General features: G+C 43.7%; 2 protein-coding genes across 2 annotated transcripts in view; both read right to left on the bottom strand.

The window, feature by feature from the left end:
* Window positions 1-3,069: 3,069 nt before the first annotated feature.
* On the bottom strand, window positions 3,070-9,253 carry LOC121574092 (heat shock protein beta-1). The gene is made up of 3 exons (XM_041886689.2): window positions 8,670-9,253; window positions 5,028-5,091; window positions 3,070-4,032 (listed from the first exon to the last, which is right to left on the bottom strand). Exons 1-3 carry the CDS (start codon window positions 9,127-9,129, stop codon window positions 3,813-3,815), a joined length of 744 nt encoding a protein of 247 aa, XP_041742623.1. The 5' UTR covers window positions 9,130-9,253; the 3' UTR covers window positions 3,070-3,812.
* A 6,370-nt stretch (window positions 9,254-15,623) lies between these two features.
* Window positions 15,624-23,849, bottom strand: part of LOC121574091 (serine/arginine repetitive matrix protein 3) — a 148,497-nt gene continuing 140,271 nt past the window's right edge. Inside the window, exons 11-14 of the mRNA XM_041886687.2 lie at window positions 20,439-20,746; window positions 19,441-19,710; window positions 19,061-19,183; window positions 15,624-15,859 (exon numbers count right to left, since the gene is read on the bottom strand). Coding sequence (XP_041742621.1) covers window positions 15,652-15,859; window positions 19,061-19,183; window positions 19,441-19,710; window positions 20,439-20,746 — 909 coding nt within the window. The 3' untranslated portion in view covers window positions 15,624-15,651. The remainder of the gene's footprint in view (window positions 15,860-19,060; window positions 19,184-19,440; window positions 19,711-20,438; window positions 20,747-23,849) is intronic.

Here is a 23,849-nt window from a genome sequence, read left to right as displayed (position 1 = left end):
TATAGTTATTTTTTTTTGGGGGGGGGAGTACCCTCACCTCGTGGGGCTGTGGGGTTGCATGCTACGCCACTGCGTATAACTATACGTTAAGTATAACCACTAGCACAGTCAGTGTAGTCAGCTCAGCTATCCCCATTGAGACCGTGTCTGTGCCTCGATCTAGGTTGAGCAAAACTAAACATGGCTGTGTTCGCCTTAGAAATAAAGACCTCCTCCATTCCTGTCATTATTGAAAGAGATTGTGATATCTCACATCTCAAAATAGGGCTACTTAATGTTAGATCCCTCACTTCCAAGGCAGTCATAGTCAATGAACTAATCACTGATCATAATCTTGATGTGATTGGCCTGACTGAAACATGGCTCAAGCCTGATCATTTTATTGTTTTAATGAGGCATCTTCTCCTGGTTACACTAGTGACCATATCCCCCGCGCATCCCGCAAAGGCGGAGGTGTTGCTAACATTTCCGACAGCAAATTTCAATTTACAAAAACAAAAATTACTGCATTTTCGTCTTTTGAGCTTCCAGTCATGAAATCTATGCAGCCTACGCAATCACTTTTTATAGCTACTGTTTACAGGCCTCCTGGGCCGTTTACAGCGTTCCTCACTGAGCTCTGAATTCCTATCGGACCATGTAGTCATGGCAGATAATATTCTAATTTTTGGTGACTTTAATATTCACATGGAAAAGTCCACAGACCCACTCCAAAAGGCTTTCGGAGCCATCATCGACTCGGTGGGTTTTGTCCAAAATGTCTCCAGACCTACTCATTGCCCCAGTCATATCATGGATCTAGTTTCCTGGACTATCGGACCATCGGATCTCATTATGTTTGCAATCTCAACAAATAATCTGCTCAGACCCCAACCAAGGATCATCAAAAGCAATGCTATAAATCCTCGGACAACCCAAAGATTCCTAGATGCCCTTCCAGACTCCCTCCACCTACCCTAGGACGTCATAGTACAAAAATCGGTTATCCACCTAACTGAGGATCTAAATGTAACCTTGCGTAATACCCTAGATGCAGTCGCACCCCTAAAAACAAAAAACATTTGTCACAAGAAACTAGCTCCCTGGTATACAGAAAATACCAGAGCCCTGAAGCAAGCCTCCAGACAATTGGAACGGAAATGGCGCTCCACCAAACGGAAGTCTTCCGACTAGCTTGGAAAGACAGTACTGTGCATTATTGAAGAGCCCTCATTGCTGCTCAATCATCCTATTTTTCCAACCTAATTAAGGAGAATAAGAACAATCCAACATTTCTATTTGATACTGTCGCAAAGCTAACTAAAAAGCAGCATTCAACAAGAGAGAATGGCTTTCACTTCAGCAGTGATGAATTCATCAACTTCTTCGATGAAAAGATCATGATCACTAGAAAGCAAATTACGGACTCCTCTTTGAATCTGCTGTGGGTGAGTTGAAAATTGAATGGTCCTGGGATAGAAATGTATAAAGTTGACATTTCATCATACAATCCACCTTTTACATCGTCCATTGGCCATTTATGTTATTAGTAACTACTGTTGTTGGTTTGGCATCAAATAAGCCAGTCTTTATATGTTGTTTGCCGAATCGCGGTTTTCCATGTGTGTTTTATGCTAGCTAAAGTTCCCTCTTTGAAGTTGGTAGCTAACTCGAAAATGCATCTTCTTTAGGAGTGCAATTTATATCCTGTCGACTACTGATCATTCATCCATACTGTGTGTGTCCCATCATTGCAGCTTTGGAAATAAATGAACTATGCATCCATTGCTCCTTCCTGTGTTGACTCACGGACTTGAGGGACCGGACCAGAAAGGTCACACTAACTTGCTAGATAAGTGGCTAAATTTCAAGATCAAGCTTCTTGGTTATAGCAGAGACATTCAATCACCTCCTGGATCAAGATCCCTGTTGTCTAAATTGTTTAGTTTTTTCGAAATAGAGGCCTTTGTGTGCGCTTCCGGCAATACTGTATACCCCGGTATGGTACAGAAACGGTATGGCGGTATGAAAATCTGGATACCGCCCAACCCTAGTGTGTGGTCAAGATGCCACTGCCTGGCCAATACCATTAGTCCCTGAACTTTTCCCTCGATAGGGACAAAAAAAAATCCCGGTGCTCATCAGATTTCTGCCTAGTGTAGTCACAGAAGTTGCCGGAAGCTCAGAGAATAGAAAGCAGTCCTCTTCCTCTATAAATAGCAACCACTGCAGCTCTGGAGTGAGGAAGAGAGGAGAGCTAGTGAGCGTGTGCATTAGTACACTGCCTGGGTTTCAACTGGAAGGGAATGAACGTTGGAAATAAACAACAACTAGCCTCCTTCTACCACACCCCCAACTAATACAGCCCTTTCCAACTGGAATGAAGGTTGAAGAAAACCAAACAACTAGCATTATCTTACACCCCTATGGCTAACTACTAACAATTGTAGTAGTAGGTTCATTCAGCCTCTCAGGAAAAAAGTCAGAATGGCAAATCTACAGACTTATATTATGAGGCAGAAATGTAGACTACTACCACAGGCACTTCAGTAGATGGCATTAGGTAATAGCATGCTGCTGGAGTGGACAGTGACTGTGTGTGTGTGTCCTAAGGCATGGTATAACCGTGTAGGATCAGTGAGGGTAGGGATTTTAACACTTCCTCTCACAATTTCCTCTTCTAATGCCAGTCCTGGTTTTCTCCACAGTGGTCTGATCAACACTTGGTGTGAGTCCTCTATTGTACCTACAACCATGGAAACAGGTGTGCGACAAAGTGTGACTCAGTCAGTGATCATCACACCCCCATCATGTGTATTGGAATGTGATTTACAGCCGTGTTGCTCAATCTCCGGTCTGGCCATCTATCAACCGGATATCTATCGCTCCTTTCTCTCTGTCTCTCTACAGTATTTATCTTCAGACTAACACATGGTAGATTGTCAGATGCTACTGATGCCACTGCCACACAAAAAAAAAGAGACAGAATTGATATTATATCATTCAAAACAACATGTTCATAATTGTGCTACATCACTCAGATCGCATCTTACCTAAATAGAAGGGATAATAGATAAAGAACTCCAAAAGTATTAGGATTTTTCTTTATTCACCGTTATACGTGGGTAGAGATTTCCAAATGCAACTACAGTACAGACCAGTCTTTTAGACCATATTTAACAGCAGTGACTGTCGAGTAACAGTCAGAGGATGGTGACATCATAGCAAAAGAATGAATAGAATGTCATTCTATTTCTATGGGTGGAATAGTCAGAGGCCCATGTGCTGGCCCATTGGTTCTTTGGTGTTCTGTGTGTATCACTAGCCTAGTCCAGATCAGTTTGTGCAGTCTTTCCAACTCCTAAGGTCATTGTCAACAAAATGATCTGGGACCAGGCTACAGTATCACTGGTGTCCTGGCTCTTCTTGGCTGTGTTACTGTCTCTAAACAGAGAGAAAGAGAGTGAAAGAGAGAGACAGACAGACAGACAGACAGACAACAGCAGGGCTGCGGTCACTGTTTGCAAATCTAATAGCGTTCAGTGCCTAGCAAATAGGAATGAGGAGGGTGTGGGTGTAACTGGCTGTTGTCGTTGTTGTTGCGTGATTCAAATGCAGATAGTAATTACCGCAGTGTGAGATAGAGCAGGCATGTGGCGTTAGTGTGAGCACACGTGAAACGTATAACGTTATCGAGACATTCCTTTAACTATACGGTAGGTGTGCAATTATCACAGTTTGGCCTACCCTCCCTCTGTCTGTCTAACCATCTCATCTGTGTCTACTGTGTGTGTGTTCGTGTGAGTGTGTGTAGGTTTGTGTGTGGAGTTTCTTCACTCCTCTTCCTCCTCCTCATGACGCTCATCGCGATGGTGCCCATTGCCACTTCCCTTCGTCATGTCGTAGGGCTTGGTCTTGCTGCTGCCCATGGTGACGGGGATGGAGATCTCTGCAGCCTTGATGGCCTGCCTGTTCAGAGGAGTCTCCACGGTCAGCACTCCCTCAGGAGACAAGGTGGACGTCACCTTCTCAGCGTCGGCCATAGGGGGCAGTCTGGAGCAGGGAGGAAAGGAAACACCACGGTCAGGCTACTGTACAGTACATAAATACTTTACTGAGGCAGACAGTGCTTTTATCTCGCAATTTACAGTATTTTTGTATGTAATTTGATATCAATTATATTCAAAATCACTGGTGTATAAATTCAGCTTCAGCACTAGGGGGCAGTCTGGAGCAGGGAGGAGAGAGAGCAGCACAGTCAGGTTACTGTATAAGACCGTATCCGCTGGAAAGCTGTTATCGATGGCTTCAGCTCCAGGAGGAGTATGAGGCCAAAGCAAGTAAGAAAGGCTTCTATTCTATAAAATACTTTACTGAGACATCTTCATTTTCTTTCAATGTAATTGGATAGAACCTGAAGCTTTCCAGCCTGCCGGTGAGGCAGTGTTGATTGTCAGAGACGTGGTATGTGTAGTGGCCCATGGATGGCGACAGAGACCCATGGAGCTCAGCTCTCAGGGAGGATGGCTGGCTGTACTATACAAACACAGTCAGTCGCCGCCGGTGTTGCTTTGCTCAGCCTTCCGGTACACTCAACCCTCTGCAGGCTTGACCAATCAACCAAAATAGGCTCACAGGACCAGACCAATGATAACAGAACCACTGGAGTCTGGACTAATCCTGGAGCATGCAGAATATGCAGAATATGACGGAAAGCTGCCATGAAGTAGCATAACCAACCAATTTCTATGCAACTGACAAAAGTAGCAGAAGGTTTAGGAATAGCTTTGAAATAGCTTTAAACAACCCTCAAGTGAAAATAGATTTTTGTTATTGACGAAATCAACATTGAAACAAATGGGAGAGACATTATTTTGGCCAGTCGTTGACAGAGACACAAATGTTTTATGATGCCTATTTCAGCATGGTGGCAAAATTGTTACGACGGGTTATGGAACAATGTGTTATTAATTTGTTGCACAGTCTGCCAGGTTCGTTGATAGGAGTGTCACTGTGAGTTGTATAATCAATGGCGTTGTGTTACTTACGTATATTTCCTAGTGAAGCATCTGGACACAAATCCATGCTCATCCTTCCTTTCCTCATGCTTGCCTGTGGACACAGAACACACACGGGTCAGTCTTAGCCCTGTCTCACACTACTGGGGACTGCAGTCACTTCATGTGCCATGACCACTGTGTATAAATGTTATTTTGTGCAAAAACACACGCTATCTCAGAGAACTCGATGTTTTGCTGTTGCCTCTCTGTCTGAAAGCTTCCTTGATACTTCATCACTATAAAGGGAGCTTTTTTTTTTTTTAGGAGAACCATCTGTTCTGTTGGACAAGGGGCTGAGAATAGATGTCATGTCCCCGTGCCTTTCCTCCTGCTTGGTGTCTGTACTGTACATGCATGTCCCCTTTGACACGTTCCCTAGCATGTTACATGTGTGATGTACACTCAGTAGCCAGTTTATTAGGTACACCATCTAGTACCGGGTCGGACCCCACTTTGCATCCAGAACAGGCAGAATTCTTTGGGGCATTGATTCTACAAGGTGTCAGAAATGTTCCATAGGGATGTTGGTCCATGCTGACACGATGGCATCACGCCGTTTCTGCAGATTGGACGGCGGTACATTCATGCTGCGAACAGCCCGTTCCATCTCATCCCAAAGATGCTCTATTGGGTTTGGTCAGCAACAATGTTCAGATACGGTGTGGCATTCAACCGTTGCTCAATTGGTATCAAGGGACCTAACGAATGCCAGAAAAACATTCCCCACACCAGTACACAACCACCACCAGCCTGTACTGTTGACACCAGGCAGTATGGGTCCATGGACTCATGCTGCTTAAGCCAAATCCTGAGTCTGCCATTAGCATGACGCAACAGGAACCGGGATCCGTTGGACCAGGCAACGTTTTTCCCCTCCTCAATTGTCCAGTGTTGGTGATGGCGTGCCCACTGGAGCTGCTTCTTCTTTTTTTTAGCTGATAGGAGTGGAACCCGGTGTGGTCGTCTGCTGCAATAGCCCATCCGTGACAAGGATTGAGTTGTGCGTTCCTTGATACCATTCTGCACACCACTGTTGTATTGCGTCTCTTAGCTTGCACGATTCTTGCCATTCTCCTTCGACCTCTCTCATCAACGAGCTGTTTTCGCCCACAGGACTGCCGCTGACTGGATGTTTTTTGTTTGTCGTACCATTCTCTGTAAACCCTAGACACTGACGTGCGTGAAAAGCCCAGGAGGGCGGCCGTTTTCCGGCGTGCCTGGCACCGACGATCATACCACACTCAAAGTCGCTTAGGTCACTTGTTTTGCCCATTCTAACGTTCAATGAACAGTAACTGAATGCCTCGATGCCCGTCTGCCTGCTTCATATAGCAAGCCACAGCCACTTGACTCACTGTCTGTAGGAGCGATCCATTTTCGTGAACGGTGTACCTAATAAACTGTCCACTGAGTGTATGTGCCAACTGGTTTATATCTCTATGTCTCTCACCAGGTCCCTACAAATACACTTGCCAGGCCTGAAATACTGACAGCATATCGGTTTGTTATGATTATGTTATGACAACAGCTGAGCTGATAATAGGAGTTTATGCCAAAGGGACCTGTCCCTTTTCCTGCAGGACTACAACACTGGGGAGAGGGTGTGAAAGGGCCTTTAACCAGGCATTAACACTAATATACAGCCACACCATTATCTCAGCTTTGATAGGGAACATGAGAAGCATGCAAGTGTTATAAGCCTCTATACAAGGATGCAGTGTTCATTCACAGTGTCAGAGCTGTGTTGATCATAACTGTCTGCCACCAGAGGAGGAAAGAAGAAGAATACGCTCTGGAACTGGCCCAGCAGCCCATTTAAAGTAGCAGATCAGAGACACAGCGAGAGTGAGTCATGGATAAATATCCTCCTCTCTCTCTCTCTGTGAGTGGAGATGGTACTAGAAGGGGGCAGAGACAGAGAGAGGGTCTGGGTTCTCGGTGATGTCATTAACTATTCTCCGACATTCTTAATACAGGTCCTTGGAACTAGTTTCTGTTCCTGACTAACCAACAAGTAAGTAAGGGCAGATATTCAATGTCAAGATGAAAAAGTGTTGTTTTAAGTCCAATCTACAGTTTGTACACCTTAACATAAAATACAGGGTCCTTATTACATTTTAGTCATTTAGCAGAGCGACTTACAGGAGCAATTAGGGTTAAGTACCTTGCTCAAGGGCACATCAACAGATTTTTCACCTAGTCGGTTCAGAGATTCAAACCAGCAACCTTTCGATTACTGGCCCAACGCTCTTAACCACTAGGCCAACTTATCGTACGTCTAATTTACAGTTAGGATATACTGCCAAGCCCCCGGTATAAAACGATGTTATTGTTGTAATAGTCCACTCCCACTAGCATATGTAACACAATAAAATGGGTCTTCTACAGTAAGTTTGGACATAGCGTTAAACCCACTTAATGTTGTTCTAATGGTCTACTCCCACTGGTGTACAGTACAATACATATCTCTGTTGTTGTAATGTGTGTAATGTCTCAGGAATCTATGGGCTCTGTTCCATTTTCCCTCCCCGTGGTCTACAGAGACCATGGCTGTGTAATATATTTACATTTTAGTCATTTAGCAGACGCTCTTATCCAGAGCGACTTACAGGAGCAATTAGGGTTAAGTGCCTTGCTCAAGGGCACATCGGCAGATGTTTCACCTAGTCGGCTCGGGGATTAGAACCAGCGACCTTTCGGTTACTGGCACAACGCGCTTAACCACTAAGCTACCTGCCGCCCCTGCCGCATCATGTTATGTGATGTTATGTAACCCAATGTACTGCTTCCCTCCACATAGAACAATCAATCAACACAGGGCTACAACAAGTGTTACTCTCACTGTCCTCCATGTCACAGCAACAACTCACTTACTATGACAAGTGGAACCCTATAGTGTGCTTAGTAGTATTTAGTGAGTGAGACATCTCATTTGCCTCATTCATCAGTTATTAAATACATGTGTAATATATACCAACTAAAACTCATTAGGTCCAGGTCCAGGTCGCTCTTGAAAAATAGATTTTTATCTCAACGAGACTAACCTGGTTAAATAAAGGTTAAATAAAAAATGAATAGTGATGTTAATAGATGCGAAACATAAACAAGCTCAGCTAGAAACAAGTAATACTTTATTAACTGTAATAATAGTAAGAAGAAGAAAAAAGATGTACATAAACAATTTCTGCATATTATGAAGTACATTTAATGTACTGTGCTAGCTACAAAGTTCTACTGATTCTGTCTACTGAGACAGAGAAATAGAGACAGGCAGAGAAAGAGATAGATACAGAGAAAGAGACAGATACAGAGAAAGAGGGACCCAGAGACAAAGCAAGAGCCAGAGACACACAGAGAGAGAAAGAGACAGACCGAGCCAGAGAGACAGAGGCAGCCTAATTCTGATCGTTTGACAAATCACATCAGATATTTTCTCATCAGTTCTTTTTCAGAGATGATCAGATTGGTCAAACGACCAATTAGTGAAGAAAAAAAAACGGAATTGTGCTGCCTGTGTAAACGCAGCCATAGAGAGAGAATTGTGCTGCTTTAGAGAGAAAGAGACAGAAACAAAGACAGAGCCAAAGCTAGAGACAGAGCCAGAGACACACAGATATATGAGTTACTTACCAGTGATCTCTACCACGCCGTCCTTGGTCTTGACCACCAGCTCTTCAGGGGAGAAGTGGTTGACGTCCAGAGTGACCTTCCAGGCCTCCTGGGTCTGCTTGATCTCAGACATGCCAGAGCTGAGCTGGCGGGAGAGGGCGCGGGCGTACGATGCTGCCCCAGCCTGGGCCATCATTGGGGCTTGGGCCATCATTGGGGCTTGGGGCATCATGGCAGCCTGCATCATGGCACTCTGCTGGTGGGGCATCATGGAGGGCATGAAGCCGGCAGCGGACAGGTCGTGGCCGAGGGCGGGACGCATGTAGCCGGGCCAGTGGGTGCTGGGGAAGGTGGGTAACTCCTCTGCGAGGGCAGGCATACCGAAGGACTGGTCGAAGAGTCGGCTGCCCTGGTACCAGTCCCTGTAGGGGTCCCAGCTGGGGGTGCGGAGCAGGCTGAAGGGGATGCGTCTCTCTGTCATGGTTGCTGGAGGAAGAGGAGTAGTACTGTAGTAGTAGCAGAGCTGTGGAACTGGCTGGCTGTAGATGCCTTTGGTTGGTGTCTCTCTCTCAAACTTCCACTGAAAGTACCGTCTGCTCCTCGGCAGAGGGCTTTTATACACACAGCCACCGCCCACCTCTCGTCAACACTGTCACTGACCCTCCCTTCTCACCCCATCTGCCTCCCCCTCCCCAGACAGATATTTATAGAAGGAACTAGGTCTATTCGTGGCAGACGTAGCACTAGAATGGAATCCAAGTCCAAGGCAGTGGCGTAGGGCAGTTTCGCTGGGATTTTATAGCTAATCTCATGCTATTTTACATACTTGCCATGAGGATAGAGAGAACATTTTGCAGTTTTAAAGCTAATTTCCTCTTGTTCCCCAAAAACATTGTCATGGCTTATAACGTGTTCATATGCTATCTGGTTTTTTTTTGTGGGGGGAGCGACCCCCAAAGCCTGGGGACGACGGCGGGGTGTGCTACGCCAGTGTAAAGGCCCTCCCTTTTACCCCACTACCCCTCTAACAGCTGTTGAGCACTCTGTTTCACCCCCTCCCTTCCTCCATCCTTCCTCCCTGTCCTGCCAATTGTAATCCCCCTCTGAGCCCACCCTAGCCATGACACAGGGCTAGAGGAATCTGAGAGTCTGTTGTAAAGCAGACAGCCCTGCTCAGCAGAACTAGAGCCCCCCTGCATAGTGGGGAGACATAAGTATGCTGTTTCTAACACACAGGCTGGTAGAGGACAGAACATTATGTGACAAGCCAACCAGACACATATGTGCTATTAGAATGCACATTGGAGTCCTAGGAGCTCGGACAAGCAAAACACAACACAGACACCACTGACAACACACACCCACACTCATGCATGCTTGTATAGAGTACACACCCACAGACCCACAAACACGGAGGATGCACACAAGCATGGAGTTATTTGGTGTGATATGAGTTACTTCTGCTATAGAGGAATGGAACCAGAGCTTAGTGAGACAGATGATGATACTGACATGTAGACCCTATATCTCCTTCCTATCTCTGATAGTCACCTACAGAATGACGTTCCTCTCATCTCATGGACACCCTGTTTTGTTTCAGATCTGTTCCATTGCTGTCCCTGTGGTATTTTGGTTCCAAGTATTATTTTTACCAATCTTGAACAAGGACTTGTTTTTGGCATGCACCTTTCAGTGCTCAGCCTACATTATAGGGATTTCAGCAAATGTGGATAAACGTTAGGACTAATGTCCATTTAGTCCATGGTTTCAATACTGTTCTTGTACAGGTTACATCAGAGATGCAGCGCCACATTTTGTGTCCCAGTGTGTAATAGAGTTCACAGTAAAAATGACAGAGTAAACTTAACTGTGATTGAAGAAAATTGAATTCTACCACAGATAACATTTTAGACCCAGTCTAAAAAGAGTCAAACGTACTCTGGCAACAGAGTAATTTTTTCCGAATTGTATTCACTCAATTTAGTGTTGAGTTGGTATTTGGTATTTTATTAGGATCACCATTAGCTGTTGCAAAAGCAGCAGCTACTCTTCCTGGGGTCCACACAAAACATGAAACATGACATAATACAGAACATTAATAGACAAGAACAGCTCAAGGACAGAACTACATAAAACATTTTTTAAAGGCACACGTAGCCTACATATCAATACATACACACAAACTATCTAGGTCAAATAGGGGAGAGGTGTTGTGCCGTGAGGTGTTGCTTTATCTGTTTTTTGAAACCAGGTTTGCTGTTTATTTGAGCAATATGAGATGGAACAGAGTTCCATGCAATAATGGCTCTATATAATACTGTACGCTTTCTTGAATTTGTTCTGGATTTGGGGACTGCGAAAAGACCCCTGGTGGCATGTCTGATGGGGTAAGTGTGTTGATATTTAACTCTGCATCATTGCGTTGGAACTACTGCTTGGGTGGACCTCAGACTTGTGTGAGCCTGGCAGTCTTTACATCACTACGGGTCTACATGTTGCTTTACCATAAACTCATGGACATGGACCTAGGGATGGGATGGGTCGTTGGCATACTGTACCGCACAGCCAGGTGTGTTCGTCTTTGCTGAGTAAGCGCTACCACTAACTTGACATTCTCCATCTTATTTGAGGGTCTTATTGAGGGGTAATATTGCCTTGTGTCTCTTCCAAAGAGCAGCACTGGATGGAAGTCAGTATTCCAACACATTAACTCAGACTAGACTGAGTTGAATACACAGTCCAAATATTTGAAATTCTCAATGTGTACTTGGTTTGGCACAATGAAACCAATGGAATAGTTCCAAAAGTACACACTTCATTTACCAGGCAAGTTAAATTAAACGCACAGGTTTGACTCGGACTCAAGAGTGCAGTGCATGGTTGAACATACATGAGCTGTTTTTTTTATGTATTATTTGCCAAGTCATCTCAAAGGATACCTGTTATTGTATAGATCAACAGTACAGATTCTAGGGTTAGGGTTAGGGTTGTGGTTCAGTTTAAGGTTAATGCATTTTCATTCATTCATCAGACTGTGCCTCAGACTCAGACAGATTCAACAATAACGGTGTTATTTCTTGGGAGTGTAGCTGCCTGTATAATCATATATTCACAGGTTACGTAACATAGGTTGAGTTTATGGATTTGGGAGGAAAGATAAACAGGGAGTTGGAAAAGTACACCAGGTTACCGAATATTCCAGTGCTTTATTCTCAGGCCAGAGGTATCCAGTATCATTATGAAATAAAGTAAATAGTTACATTAGCACCCTCTGCTGGTAGTACCTACACATAGCACGTTACAGTATGACCAGTGTGTAGACCTCAGTGGCAACGTTTCTTTCCATCTCAAAAAGAGTATCCATCGAAAGACAACACACGTAGCTCATTTTTCATTGGTTTATATTTATTGTCCTGTATAATAACTTTTACACTACAACTAAATGACTTTTATACAATCCAAAGGTTTAGCGCTGTACTCTTAATATCGGAACAGGTTTTGTTTAATATCATACTAGGTTACAGTAACTCTGGTTACATTTTTGATGTAACACTGCATGAGTGACAGGAGGCTTGACGAATGGGAAGGAAGACTGAAGGTGTTCCCTGATTGCATCATCACCAGCAGCTGTCCTATCAGCACAGAGTAATAAACTGAGGCAGGGAACATGATGGGCTTCTAGTGGGACTACCAGTGTCTGGGTTCAGGCGTTTTGCAAGCAGGGGCATTCGCCGCGTACGTAGTTTAGCTGACCACCGGCTTGCAAAATGAGTAGACCCTCTGTCTGTGACCTCATGCCAGGTCAGAGCCAGTTACTAGGACACCTCTGGTAGAAGCAGGGTGCAGGGGATAGAACCAGCCTCTTACAGCAGGGGCAATGTGATTGGTTAGACCAACAACAAACTAGCCCAATCAACACATCTATGTCTGGAGGGAGCCAATCCAGGCCTGTTTTGGACAGAAGGATTTGGTAGAAGTGGACCTTTGGAGCCCTGCAGAGTAACAGTCCCTCTAAGTAACTTTAACCATGTATCCCCTGCACCAGGAAACAGACAGGCAGAAGAATAACAGATTGCATCAACATAAACTTTTAATACAAGCCCCATGGTCTCTGTGGACTGTTTCAGTACTGTAACTAACCCTGTGTAAGAGCATTATAAAACACATCAGGTAAGGGAACCCCGCCATAGAAACAAGCTACCGCCAGCTCAGCTCACTCCCCTATTCTTAAAGGAAGCAGAAGCTCTCATCACAAATAAAAAGGATTTGGGTTAAAACATCAATGGACATACTGTATATTCAAAGATGAGAATACATACATTTGCAGCAATTGTCCCATGATATATTAGTATCTCAATGCCACGATTCTTCAAATTGCTTTAAAAAACATTTGATGAGACGAAACAAATAAATTATCAAATCAATAAACAATAAATAGCTTAATAAATAGATAAATAATTGGAATAAATAATGGAATAAATAGCTGTGGATAAAATATAGACCCACATGAGTGCATGGATGCTATTGCAGAAGGTTTCTGAAGTATCTTAAGAAAGAGCATCTTTGCAGAGAGACTTCACCTCACTGGTCATTGCAGAAGAGGTACAGTAGCATCTACATTAAATGTGCAGTATGCAGAAATTCTAATAGTTTGCCTATTTTCAGTTTATGTGACAAAACAAACAATGCATAGTGTAGAGAATCATTGTACCAACTAAACCGCTGTAAAATATATTGTCAATAACCCAAAATATATTGTATTTTCAGCTGTTTAAAGCCGGTATACAAAACCTAAAGTAAAAGTTGCAAAAAAACGAAACTTAAGAACTGGGATAATAGAAATAGCGCACATAGAACATATCTACTGCTTCTTAGACATGCTTTCAATGAGAATGACAGATCTATAACTCACATTTCTATGTGTATTTGGTCGGGACACACAAAAATGTACATATTGCAGCTTTAATAGTCTGAACACAATAAATAGTGGAATAGGGAAGAGAGGAAAATGACATAATAATACATAGTTTTTTATGTCCCTTCTTGCCTCTGTGTGTAATTACAGGTCCGGTATTTCACATACAATACAGCTCAGAATGGGCAGAGGGGACAGGTGCACCATGGGAGCTGTAGTACTGTAATGACAGGGACAGATGCACCCTGGGACCTATATTACTTTAGTGACAGGGACAGGTGCACCATGGGACCTGTAGTACTGTAGTGTCAGGGACAGATGCACCCTGGGACCTGTAGTGGCGGCCAGCAGGGCTCTCTGGTACAAGCAGTAGCCTTCCTCCTTCCTGGTGCATCATCATGCTAAGTCACCATCACATAAAAATATACAGTGCATAGTTTACAAGCCAGAACTTACAGTTTAGAATCATTTATACATCCTGACATATATGCTACAACCTTTAAAAAAGAACATACATCAGTTCCCTTCTGCGTGCTAAATCGTCAGCCGACTTTTTTGTTCTTTATCGCTTCTCTTGATCTCTCAAGTTCCTAAAATAGAGCATTAGAGTCTTTGGGGAAATGATGTAATGACGTTGGAGAAAAAAATTGTCCGGTTTGATTTAATTGAACTTATTTTCCATTTGTGTCTTTTCTTTTCTTCTTCCACAAACTCATGGAAGTGTCCCAATGCTAGAATATATCAAATCAAATAAAAAGGTAATTTTTTGGTTACTTTTGCTCCGTGGAAGAATATGGAGAAAGTGCTTCCAGACTTGTTCTTTAGGCTTCATAATTTATTTTCTAAAACCATGATCTGAGAAATATTCTTTAAAATAATTGCCAGTGTGTTGCATCCACAGCTGTGGAAAAAATCGATATTTCAGATGAATGTGCTATAATATTAAAAACCTCCCTCTTCCTTCCTTTGATCCAGGCTCGGGTTAAGAGAAAGGGGTAGCAATGTGGACGAGTGGGTGTGTCGAAAGGAAAGTAGTGGGCGTGTCGAAAGGAAAGTCGTGGGCGGGTCGAAAGGAAAGTAGTGGGCGTGTCGAAAGGAAAGTAGTGGGCGTGTCGAAAGGAAAGTCGTGGGCGGGTCGAAAGGAAAGTAGTGGGCGTGTCGAAAGGAAAGTCGTGGGCGTGTCGAAAGGAAAGTAGTGGGCGTGTGGAAAGGAAAGTAGTGGGCGTGTCGAAAGGAGTCGGTGTGTCGAAAGCGCTCTGCTATAGGTTAGACAGTTTTGATTGAGCTGTTTTTTTTTTTGTTACCATGCAACTGCAACTACCGTACATTGAGCTACCATACTGCGAGAGTTTGGATAATAATTGTACATTTTCAGTTACAAAACTGATGATTGTTTATTTTAGATTAAAGGTATTGATGATGGGTGTACAGTTGCTTCATGCGTTGTACATGTGTGTGCTTACTGTGACTGTCACCCTGATATTGGCTACTAGGTAGCTACTTCCCACGCCGTTGCCGGACAGTAGTGCTTGTCAAGCGGGAGTGAAGGGTACTGTGTCGCAGTGTTGTTGCCGTTCATGCCCTTCACATTGAGTAGTAGACTGTATCAAGGTGACATCTATATGGTTATCAATTTTAGTTATTTCTTGTGAAGGTTGCAATACTACTTTAAATAAAAGAATGTTAGTGAACAAAATTCCACGTAAGATATCGCCAGCGACACGACCGTGATACCCAGTAGGAAGCACTTGACTCATCGTGCAGCCCAATCAGCCACCAAAACGGTCTTGAGTGGCAACAAATTTGCCCAATTAGCTGACTTTCAATACATCCACTGCATTCGACACACCCTCTCGCCCATACTCCGGTCGCCATATTGGGCTGCAGCTACCCATACTAGCGGGTTAACGCGGGTTAACATGAAGTATACAGAGATGGAGACTGAGGAGGGTAAAAAATGACCAGACCAAGGATACATAAGATGATTCGTCCTATCTTTCACTCTCTGTCTCTCTCTATGTTTCCCTCTCTATCTACCCCCTCGCACTCTTTCTCCCCCCCTTCTTTTCTCTCTCTGTCTCTCTCTCCTCAGAAGCCGGGGCTCTCGTAGCTGCTGCGACTGTAATAGCTGTGGTTGCGGCTGCGGGAGCGGCTGTGGCTCCTGGTGCGGCTGTGACTGCGGCTGTAGCTGCTGTAGCTGTCATGGCTGCGACTCCTCTCCGAGTGGGAGGGGCTTGACATGGAGCTGGAGGAGGAGGGGCTGGGACGGTAGTACGGGATAGGCCGCTTCCGAGCGCTGAGGAGAGGAGACGATAGAGGGATGGATGTTTAAACAGTGTATAAAAGGCTTGTGATCAATTAGTGGGAGGAGGACCACCACTTTGACAGCTGACCTGAGAGCTGCTCTTTTGGCATGCCTCTGCATTATACAGTACACTCCAATGGGAATACTGTAGGTTTGCAATATAATCAAATGCTTTTCTGATTCCCCAAAATCTTTAATATTTTGTATTTTAACTATACTACGTCAAATGTTATAATCACATAAAAAGATAATGAGAGGGTCATGTTTGGAACATAATAGAGGTCAACTAAAAGGGTCTGGGTCAGCTGTCTTCAAGGGGCAGGCCAGAAATGTGTCATAGTAATTATTAGGTGCGGCAGTCAAATTGAGAAGTGCTGAAAGAGAGCAGCTCCATGTGTTAGTTAGTAGGCATCCACACACACACACACACACACACACACACACACACACACACACACACACACACACACACACTGCAAAAGGGTTAGGAGCGTTGAGATTGCCTTGTTAGTGAGCATCCTCAAGGTGCAACTTAAGTGCCCATAGAGGTTGCTGCCGGTGAATTGAGAGCTGTTAGCCGCAAAAAGACAGAAAATCATCTGAAGGTTAGCCATCACCCAGGAATCAGGAGAGTTAGTCTAGAGGTAGGACGTCAGCGCTATCAAGGTGCTCACTATCTATGGGGATGTTTTGTAAAAAAAAAAAAAAGTGGTAGTTGTGGATCACAAATACAGAATCCCAAAGAATTTCTATAGATCCACAATTTTGGGTTTACAGACAGACATTGCTTGACGAACTTTGATAGCGCCTTCATCAAAAACCTGTGTTATGGCATTAGTACACGTCAATGACTGTTTCTCGACTGCTGGTGAATGTGGATTTACGAAAAGAAAGATGGATAGAAAGGGGAGGGAGCAGCGTTACTCTAGGGAAGTCTGTTCGGTTGGTTAACTGCTTCACAAGGCTTCAGCCAGGAGGACTAGGGAGTCCAGCTGCACGACAACTGTTACCACGGTAACCTAGCCTGCAGCTCAGCAGTATTCCGTTGTCTTGGCTTCGGGGGGGGAAGGGGGGAACCTTCCTTCGTACAGGAGGAGTGAGAGAGGAGTGTCACAGAACATTTCACCTGCATTTTATGGGAAACCACTTCACACACATTCTGGGAAATAGAATGGAATCATATTATTGCTACAGTGTGCCATCGCTCAGCTGTGGCAAATCCAATCGATGATAAAGGTTTATTATTATTATTATTAAAGGTTGTACACTTCTGTGATATACAGTGAGGGAAAAAAGTATTTGAGCCCCTGCTGATTTTGTACGTTTGCCCACTGACAAATATATGATCAGTCTATAATTTTAATGGTAGGTTTACTTGAACAGTGAGAGACAGAATAACAACAAAAAAATCCAGAAGAAAAACGCATGTCAAAAATGTTATAAATTGATTTGCATTTTAATGAGGGAAATAAGTATTTGACCCCTCTGCAAAACATGATTTAGTACTTGGTGGCAAAACCCTTGTTGGCAATCACAGAGGTCAGACGTTTCTTGTAGTTGGCCACCAGGTTTGCACACATCTCAGGAGGGATTTTGTCCCACTCCTCTTTGCAGATCTTCTCCAAGTCATTAAGGTTTCGAGGCTGACGTTTGGCAACTCGAACCTTCAGCTCCCTCCACAGATTTTCTATGGGATTAAGGTCTGGAGACTGGCTAGGCCACTCCAGGACCTTAATGTGCTTCTTCTTGAGCCACTCCTTTGTGGCCTTGGCCGTGTGTTTTGGGTCATTGTCATGCTGGAATACCCATCCACGACCCATTTTCAATGCCCTGGCTGAGGGAAGGAGGTTCTCACCCAAGATTTGACGGTACATGGCCCCATCCATCGTCCCTTTGATGCGGTGAAGTTGTCCTGTCCCCTTAGCAGAAAAACACACCCAAAGCATAATGTTTCCACCTCCATGTTTGACGGTGGGGATGGTGTTCTTGGGGTCATAGGTAGCATTCCTCCTCCTCCAAACACGGCGAGTTGAGTTGATGCCAAAGAGCTCGATTTTGGTCTCATCTGACCACAACACTTTTACTCAGTTCTCCTCTGAATCATTCAGATATTCATTGGCAAACTTCAGACGGGTCTGTATATGTGCTTTCTTGAGCAGGGGGACCTTGCGGGCGCTCCAGGATTTCAGTCCTTCACGGCGTAGTGTGTTACCAATAGTTTTCTTGGTGACTATGGTCCCAGCTGCCTTGAGATCATTGACAAGATCCCGTGTAGTTCTGGGCTGATTCCTCACCGTTCTCATGATCATTGCAACTCCACAAGATGAGATCTTGCATGGAGCCCCAGGCCGAGGGAGATTGACAGTTATTTTGTGTTTCTTCCATTTGCGAATAATCGCACCAACTGTTGTCACCTTCTCACCAAGCTGCTTGGCGATGGTCTTGTAGCCCATTCCAGCCTTGTGTAGGTCTACAATCTTGTCCCTGACATCCTTGGAGAGCTATTTGGTCTTGGCCATGGTGGAGAGTTTGGAATCTGATTGATTGATTGCTTCTGTGGACAGGTGTCTTTTATACAGGTAACATGCTGAGATTAGGAGCACTCCCCTTTAAGAGTGTGCTCCTAATCTCAGCTCGTTACCTGTATAAAAGACACCTGGGAGCCAGAAATCTTTCTGATTGAGAGGGGGTCAAATACTTATTTCCCTCATTAAAATGCAAATCAATTTATAACATTTTTGACATGCGTTTTTCTGGATTCTTTTGTTGCTATTCTGTCTCTCACTGTTCAAATAAACCTACCATTAAACTTATAGACTGATAATTTCTTTGTCAGTGGGCTAACTTACAAAATCAGAAGGGGATCAAATACTTTTTTCCCTCACTGTAAATACATTTCACCTGAAATAATATAACGTGTTCAATTCCACTTAGATGATACTATCCAACAGACACTTACATTTACAGATACACTAAATACTAGTTTGACTATTTACTAGTATATTTACTATATACTATGTCAGATTAGAGAACATATAAGTACCCCACATTTACAGTAATTATGCTGAGGATTCACAATAAAATTGTTGAGAAAAGCCAAAGAAAACCTTGACAAACTCTCCCATAGATGTCAGTGTTACACTTTTATTCTGCTTTCACTGAGGGAGCTTGGTTAGATAGATCCTCTGTTACCTGGTGATCCTGCGAGCCTCCATGAAGCTGGGAGAGTCTCGTCTCCTTTTCCTGATGGGAGAATAGCTCCTGGAGCGACGGCGAGCACGGTCAGCATCAGAGTGGTGAGGGCTGTCTCTCTCCCTAGTGGAGAAAGGAAAATATGCGCATTAAATTGTCATGTACTTGACAGAAAAAATGAATATATGAGAAAAGTAATGTTTGTGTCTATATAAATCACTGGGTAACAAGAACAAAGTTGCAAAAGTTTCTAGTTAATCCAAAATCAAGAGTGTAATCTGGCCTTCTGGGTCAGGTATGCAGGAAAGCCAGTAGCCCCTCTTGGTGGTAGGTTAACTATCATTCATAGACCAATAAGTAACCCTTCTGTAAGCGGTCACCTGGAGTTGTTCTGTCTGGCGTGGGGGTGGGGGGACTTGGCCTTGCTGGGGCCTCTCTCTCTGGAGACGGAGCGTGATGAAGAGCTTCCGGAGCTCCAGGAGCTGCTACGCTGCCGGACCCCCACGCCACCGCGCCCCCGAGACTCACTCTTCTTCCTACTTGACGCAGACGTGTGGCGGTGCCGCCCTGGAGAGGCAGACTGGCTCTGGTGATGGGCCTGTCCCCGAACCCCATGGTGATGCCGCTTGGACGAGTGGCACCCTTTAGTCCTTGAGGTAGATGGATAAATTAGTATCGATTGATTATTGGTAACAGAGGAAGGATGGGGGTCAAGATTGTTGGATACCTTTAGTAGGCAAGGTATGAAGAAATGGGAAAGTGAGGTAAATAAGTGCATCATTCATTTTTTTGTGACATGTGCCACATTAGAAGATCACCTAACAGGTTGTTTAGTTCTCAAAGCGATCAACCTGTTTTCATTCTACTTAGCTAATCTTAGCATAGCACAAGCCAGGAGAATAAGAGTGAAAAGTGAAGTGCGTGGGACTGTGCCCTGGACAGCAGACCAAGCACCAAACACAGTGAACATAAAAGAAGGGGAGAAAACCTTGTCCTGGACCACTGTGATTAGTATTTGACCCTGCTGGTCGTTTGAACATCTTGAAGAACAATCTGGCCTTAATGGCCATGTACTCTTATAATCTTCACCCGGCACAGCCAGAAGAGGACTGGCCACCCCCCCAGAGCCTAGTTCCTCTCTAGGTTTCTTCCTAGGTTCCTGCCTTTCTAGGGAGTTTTTCCTAGCCACCGTGCTTCTACATATGCATTGCTTGCTCACTGGGGTTTTAGGCTTGATTTCTGTATAAGCACTGTGACAACTGCTGATGTAAAACAGGCTTTATAAATATATTTGATTTAATTTATTGAAGACAACACATGCCAAGGACAGGACATGTAAAGATTATGTCAGTATGGGTGGTCGAATCTCTCTGCTTACTTCTTCCGGTGAGAGCTTTTCCCTCTGTGAGGATGCAGGTTACGTTGAGAGTGGGCGGAGTCACTGCTGTGAGCCGGCGAATGGGAGCTCTTCCCATGAGCTCTGTGACTACTGTGACCTCCCCGTCTGCCCGACGACCCCATCGTCTGCCTTCCCTCTCCATGTAGGGCCTCTCCAGCCTGAGTTGCAGTGCCTCCTCCTGGGGTCCTGTAAAGGGCATCGTGGGTCTTGTGCTCTCCTCCTCTCAGCTGAGGCAGCATCATGGTCGACTGCTCGCCCGGAGTAGCAGCAGTCAGCATTCTCAGCTTCTGTAGAGAAATGACAACCAACAAAAGAAAAAGAAAAAAAAGGGGGAAAAATAGAAAAAAGGCCTTAGAGTTTGTCACAGTGGAGTGTTTGAGCGCTACGGTGTACTTGGCAAAAGAGGGTCAACATCTAAAAGAAAATATCTAGGTTTTTTCTCGATATGGCTTATAGACAGTCCTCTATTGTGCAGCGCATGCAATACTTGGCATGCAAAACTATAATGAGTCGAAGAAATCATAAATCCCGAAAAGAAACAAAAAGAACTAGAAGAGAAAAGGGATTTTTTTGTGTTTATTATGACCCAAATGAAGTTAAAGAGCAGAGAGAGAAGAGAGTACAGAGCTACAGACTTTGTAGAGTAGAAAAGGAGGACTTCTTCAAGTTTTAGTAATGGTTCAAAAACAAATGTGAAAAAAAAAGAGTAGACAACTTGACAGAACATCACAGAAATGGAAGGAACAAAATAAAATAGTCAAGGAACAATTATAGAGTCAAATCGAATCAGAAAAACAAATCGTCTGCTACTCAATAATTTTCTCTTTGTGGATTTTTTTTTCCCTGTAGTAGACACTTGCTGAGATGTGAACAGCGACCCATTTTATTTTTTTCTGTTGTTTAAAAAAAAAATCGTTACTCTTGTTTAACTCCCTTTTGGTTAACATCCACTTACCAATAAAGTGGCATTCCCTCCTTTAGTAGGTAAGGTATGAAGAAAAGGGAAAAGTGGGGCAACATAAGTGCATCATTAGATTTCACAAAATGCAAGAGAAAAAGACACAAAACCCTTCCCTGGCAGAGTGAGGCATGAGACAATGCATGGAAATCAACTGAAATTAAATCAAGAAGAAAAGAGGAAAGAACACACCACAATGTTCAGGGAACCGATGTGAGGATTTTTCTCGATGTTTCTCAATGTTCAGGGAACACAATGTACACACCGAGAGTAGCTACATCTTCCAGATCATTCCTTCTCCTGCCCAGCCCACTCCACCAGACGGCAGGGCAGACAGTCTGTGTGAATGACCATTGCGTTTAAAGTAGACTCAGCGATATGACAGAGATGCAGAAAGTAAACAGCATAGTGGTTCAATTTCTGCAACAACTAAGAGCGTTGAAGCGAGAGGCTCAACTTCTCTGCGGTTTTGGTGCCCTGGCGACCACGCTGTGAAAGGCGTGAAGCGAACCCGTGCACAGGCGCAGATACTGTGTGTGACTGAGTGAGAGCAAAGTCTTGCATCTCGCTCATCTCAATATCTGCGGTGCTGCTCCTGGCAATGTCATCTCGCTGAGTCTACCTTTAAGTTTAGGGCTTCCAGAGAGTTACGTTTAGGAGTTCAACCCCCAGGTACTGTATTTTAGGTTACAGTTTGTTCAAACCAAGGCATTCCTTGTCAGTGTGGGGTTGCGCTTCCCCTTTAAGCCTCGGGCATATGACATTTTAATTGGCTCTGTTGAGATCTGTTTTAGTTGTCTGTTTTAATAATATCCATTAATATGAAAAAATCTGTACTATTCAATTTAACTGTAGCAAAAGCAACAGTCCTCTGCGAGAACAGAACCTCTGAAAATATTGTGTACTTCTAGACATTTATTGATGGGATTCTTAAAACTACAGTATCATTATAAACACAAATGTGTTTGGTAGACCAACTTCAGTAGGAGGCTTTTAAGTAAGTGGTCGATATTGAGAGATAAGGTATGCTGAGGACATTGAACTAGGACGCAGGCATATTCTGTAATAGCAGTGTACACAGGGCAAGGGGTTTCACAAAGTATTGTGAGTGCAGATATTTGTGTGGAGCAATTGTGTCTCCGGGATATAAAGGCAGGTCAAATGTCAAAGCAGGTAAATATCAAAACACAGCGAGTTCTCTTGCATGCATTAACCTTCTCTCCTGTAAACGCTGACCGTTGAATTACGACTAAAACAGGGACTCTTCATTGAAATCAACACAAATATTCAACCCTTCTCCACAAAACAAACAAAGGACTAAGCTGTAGAAATAAGAAAACACAACCACTGACGCAGATGATGACAGTTAGAAACAGCCATCGAGGAAATAAATATGATCAAATCATAAGACGAATGTAAGTATTTCACCAAGTGAACAGAGAGATGCTGGACAAACAGGAATAAATGCATTCTACCAAAACAGAAAGAAGAGGACAAAGAAATGGGCCTGCTTGATATATATATTGATTGGGCGGGATATTGGACTGAATTCAGTATGAACGTTTGAGAAGGTTAGAGGAAAAAACGATCAACTCTAATCCAAATCTTAACAGCAAAGTATAACTGAAGATAAAGTTCCCTGGTGGTTAAATCATAGAAAGGGAGACAAGGAAACATTGACATCAAGCTAGAGGCTTCTGACATTCTCATATCTGCATAAAGAAAGACCACGTGCCAAGGCAGAGCGTTACCTACCTTCCATTTCAATCAGTGACACGTATGCAATATCAACAAAAAAAGAAAAGGAAGAAAAAAGAAAGAAAGAAAAAAAGAAAAAAAGGAATGTTCTCCGCAGCGGAATGGGAAAAAGACAATGAACCTCTTTTAGTATCAACGCTACCAACTTCTTCCAGAGACTAAGAAGGAGAAGGTAAACAAGCCAACAAAAAAACAAAAGAAAATGGACAAACAAAACCAACACTTAAAATCAAAATCAAACTAAAGGTTAAAAAATGAATCTAAAAACTACAATGATTTGCTGTCTTTTTCGCTTGTTCAAATGCAGCCATGGTTCCATCAAAAGGGAGAGGTGGGTAAAGGTTGGGTAAGTGAATAGAGTGATTCATGAAACAAAATGAAATCCATTGTTAAGATAGAATTGCTAGAGGAAAGGAAGGAAGGAGGGATGGATGGAGAGAAGGAAGGGCATGCAAAGCTGGCGTATGACAGACAATTGAAGAAGGGAGATGAGCATGTCAGGACAACAGAGGGCAAGAAAGATGGTGTCACACACAACACGGACGGACAGATAGAGGGGGGGAGTGTCGGAAGGAGGGAAGCTGAGGGCTGGGAAATCACCGCTAGACTGGACAACTAGTAGAGTCAGCACATTTAAAAGGGACCCCAGTCACATTTTGTAAAATATATTATTC

The sequence above is a fragment of the Coregonus clupeaformis genome, chromosome 9 (genome assembly GCF_020615455.1).
Source record: "Coregonus clupeaformis isolate EN_2021a chromosome 9, ASM2061545v1, whole genome shotgun sequence".
NCBI lineage: Eukaryota > Metazoa > Chordata > Actinopteri > Salmoniformes > Salmonidae > Coregonus > Coregonus clupeaformis.
The sequence above is the reverse complement of the archived record's forward strand: the minus strand, read 5'-3'. Positions and strand labels throughout refer to the sequence as shown.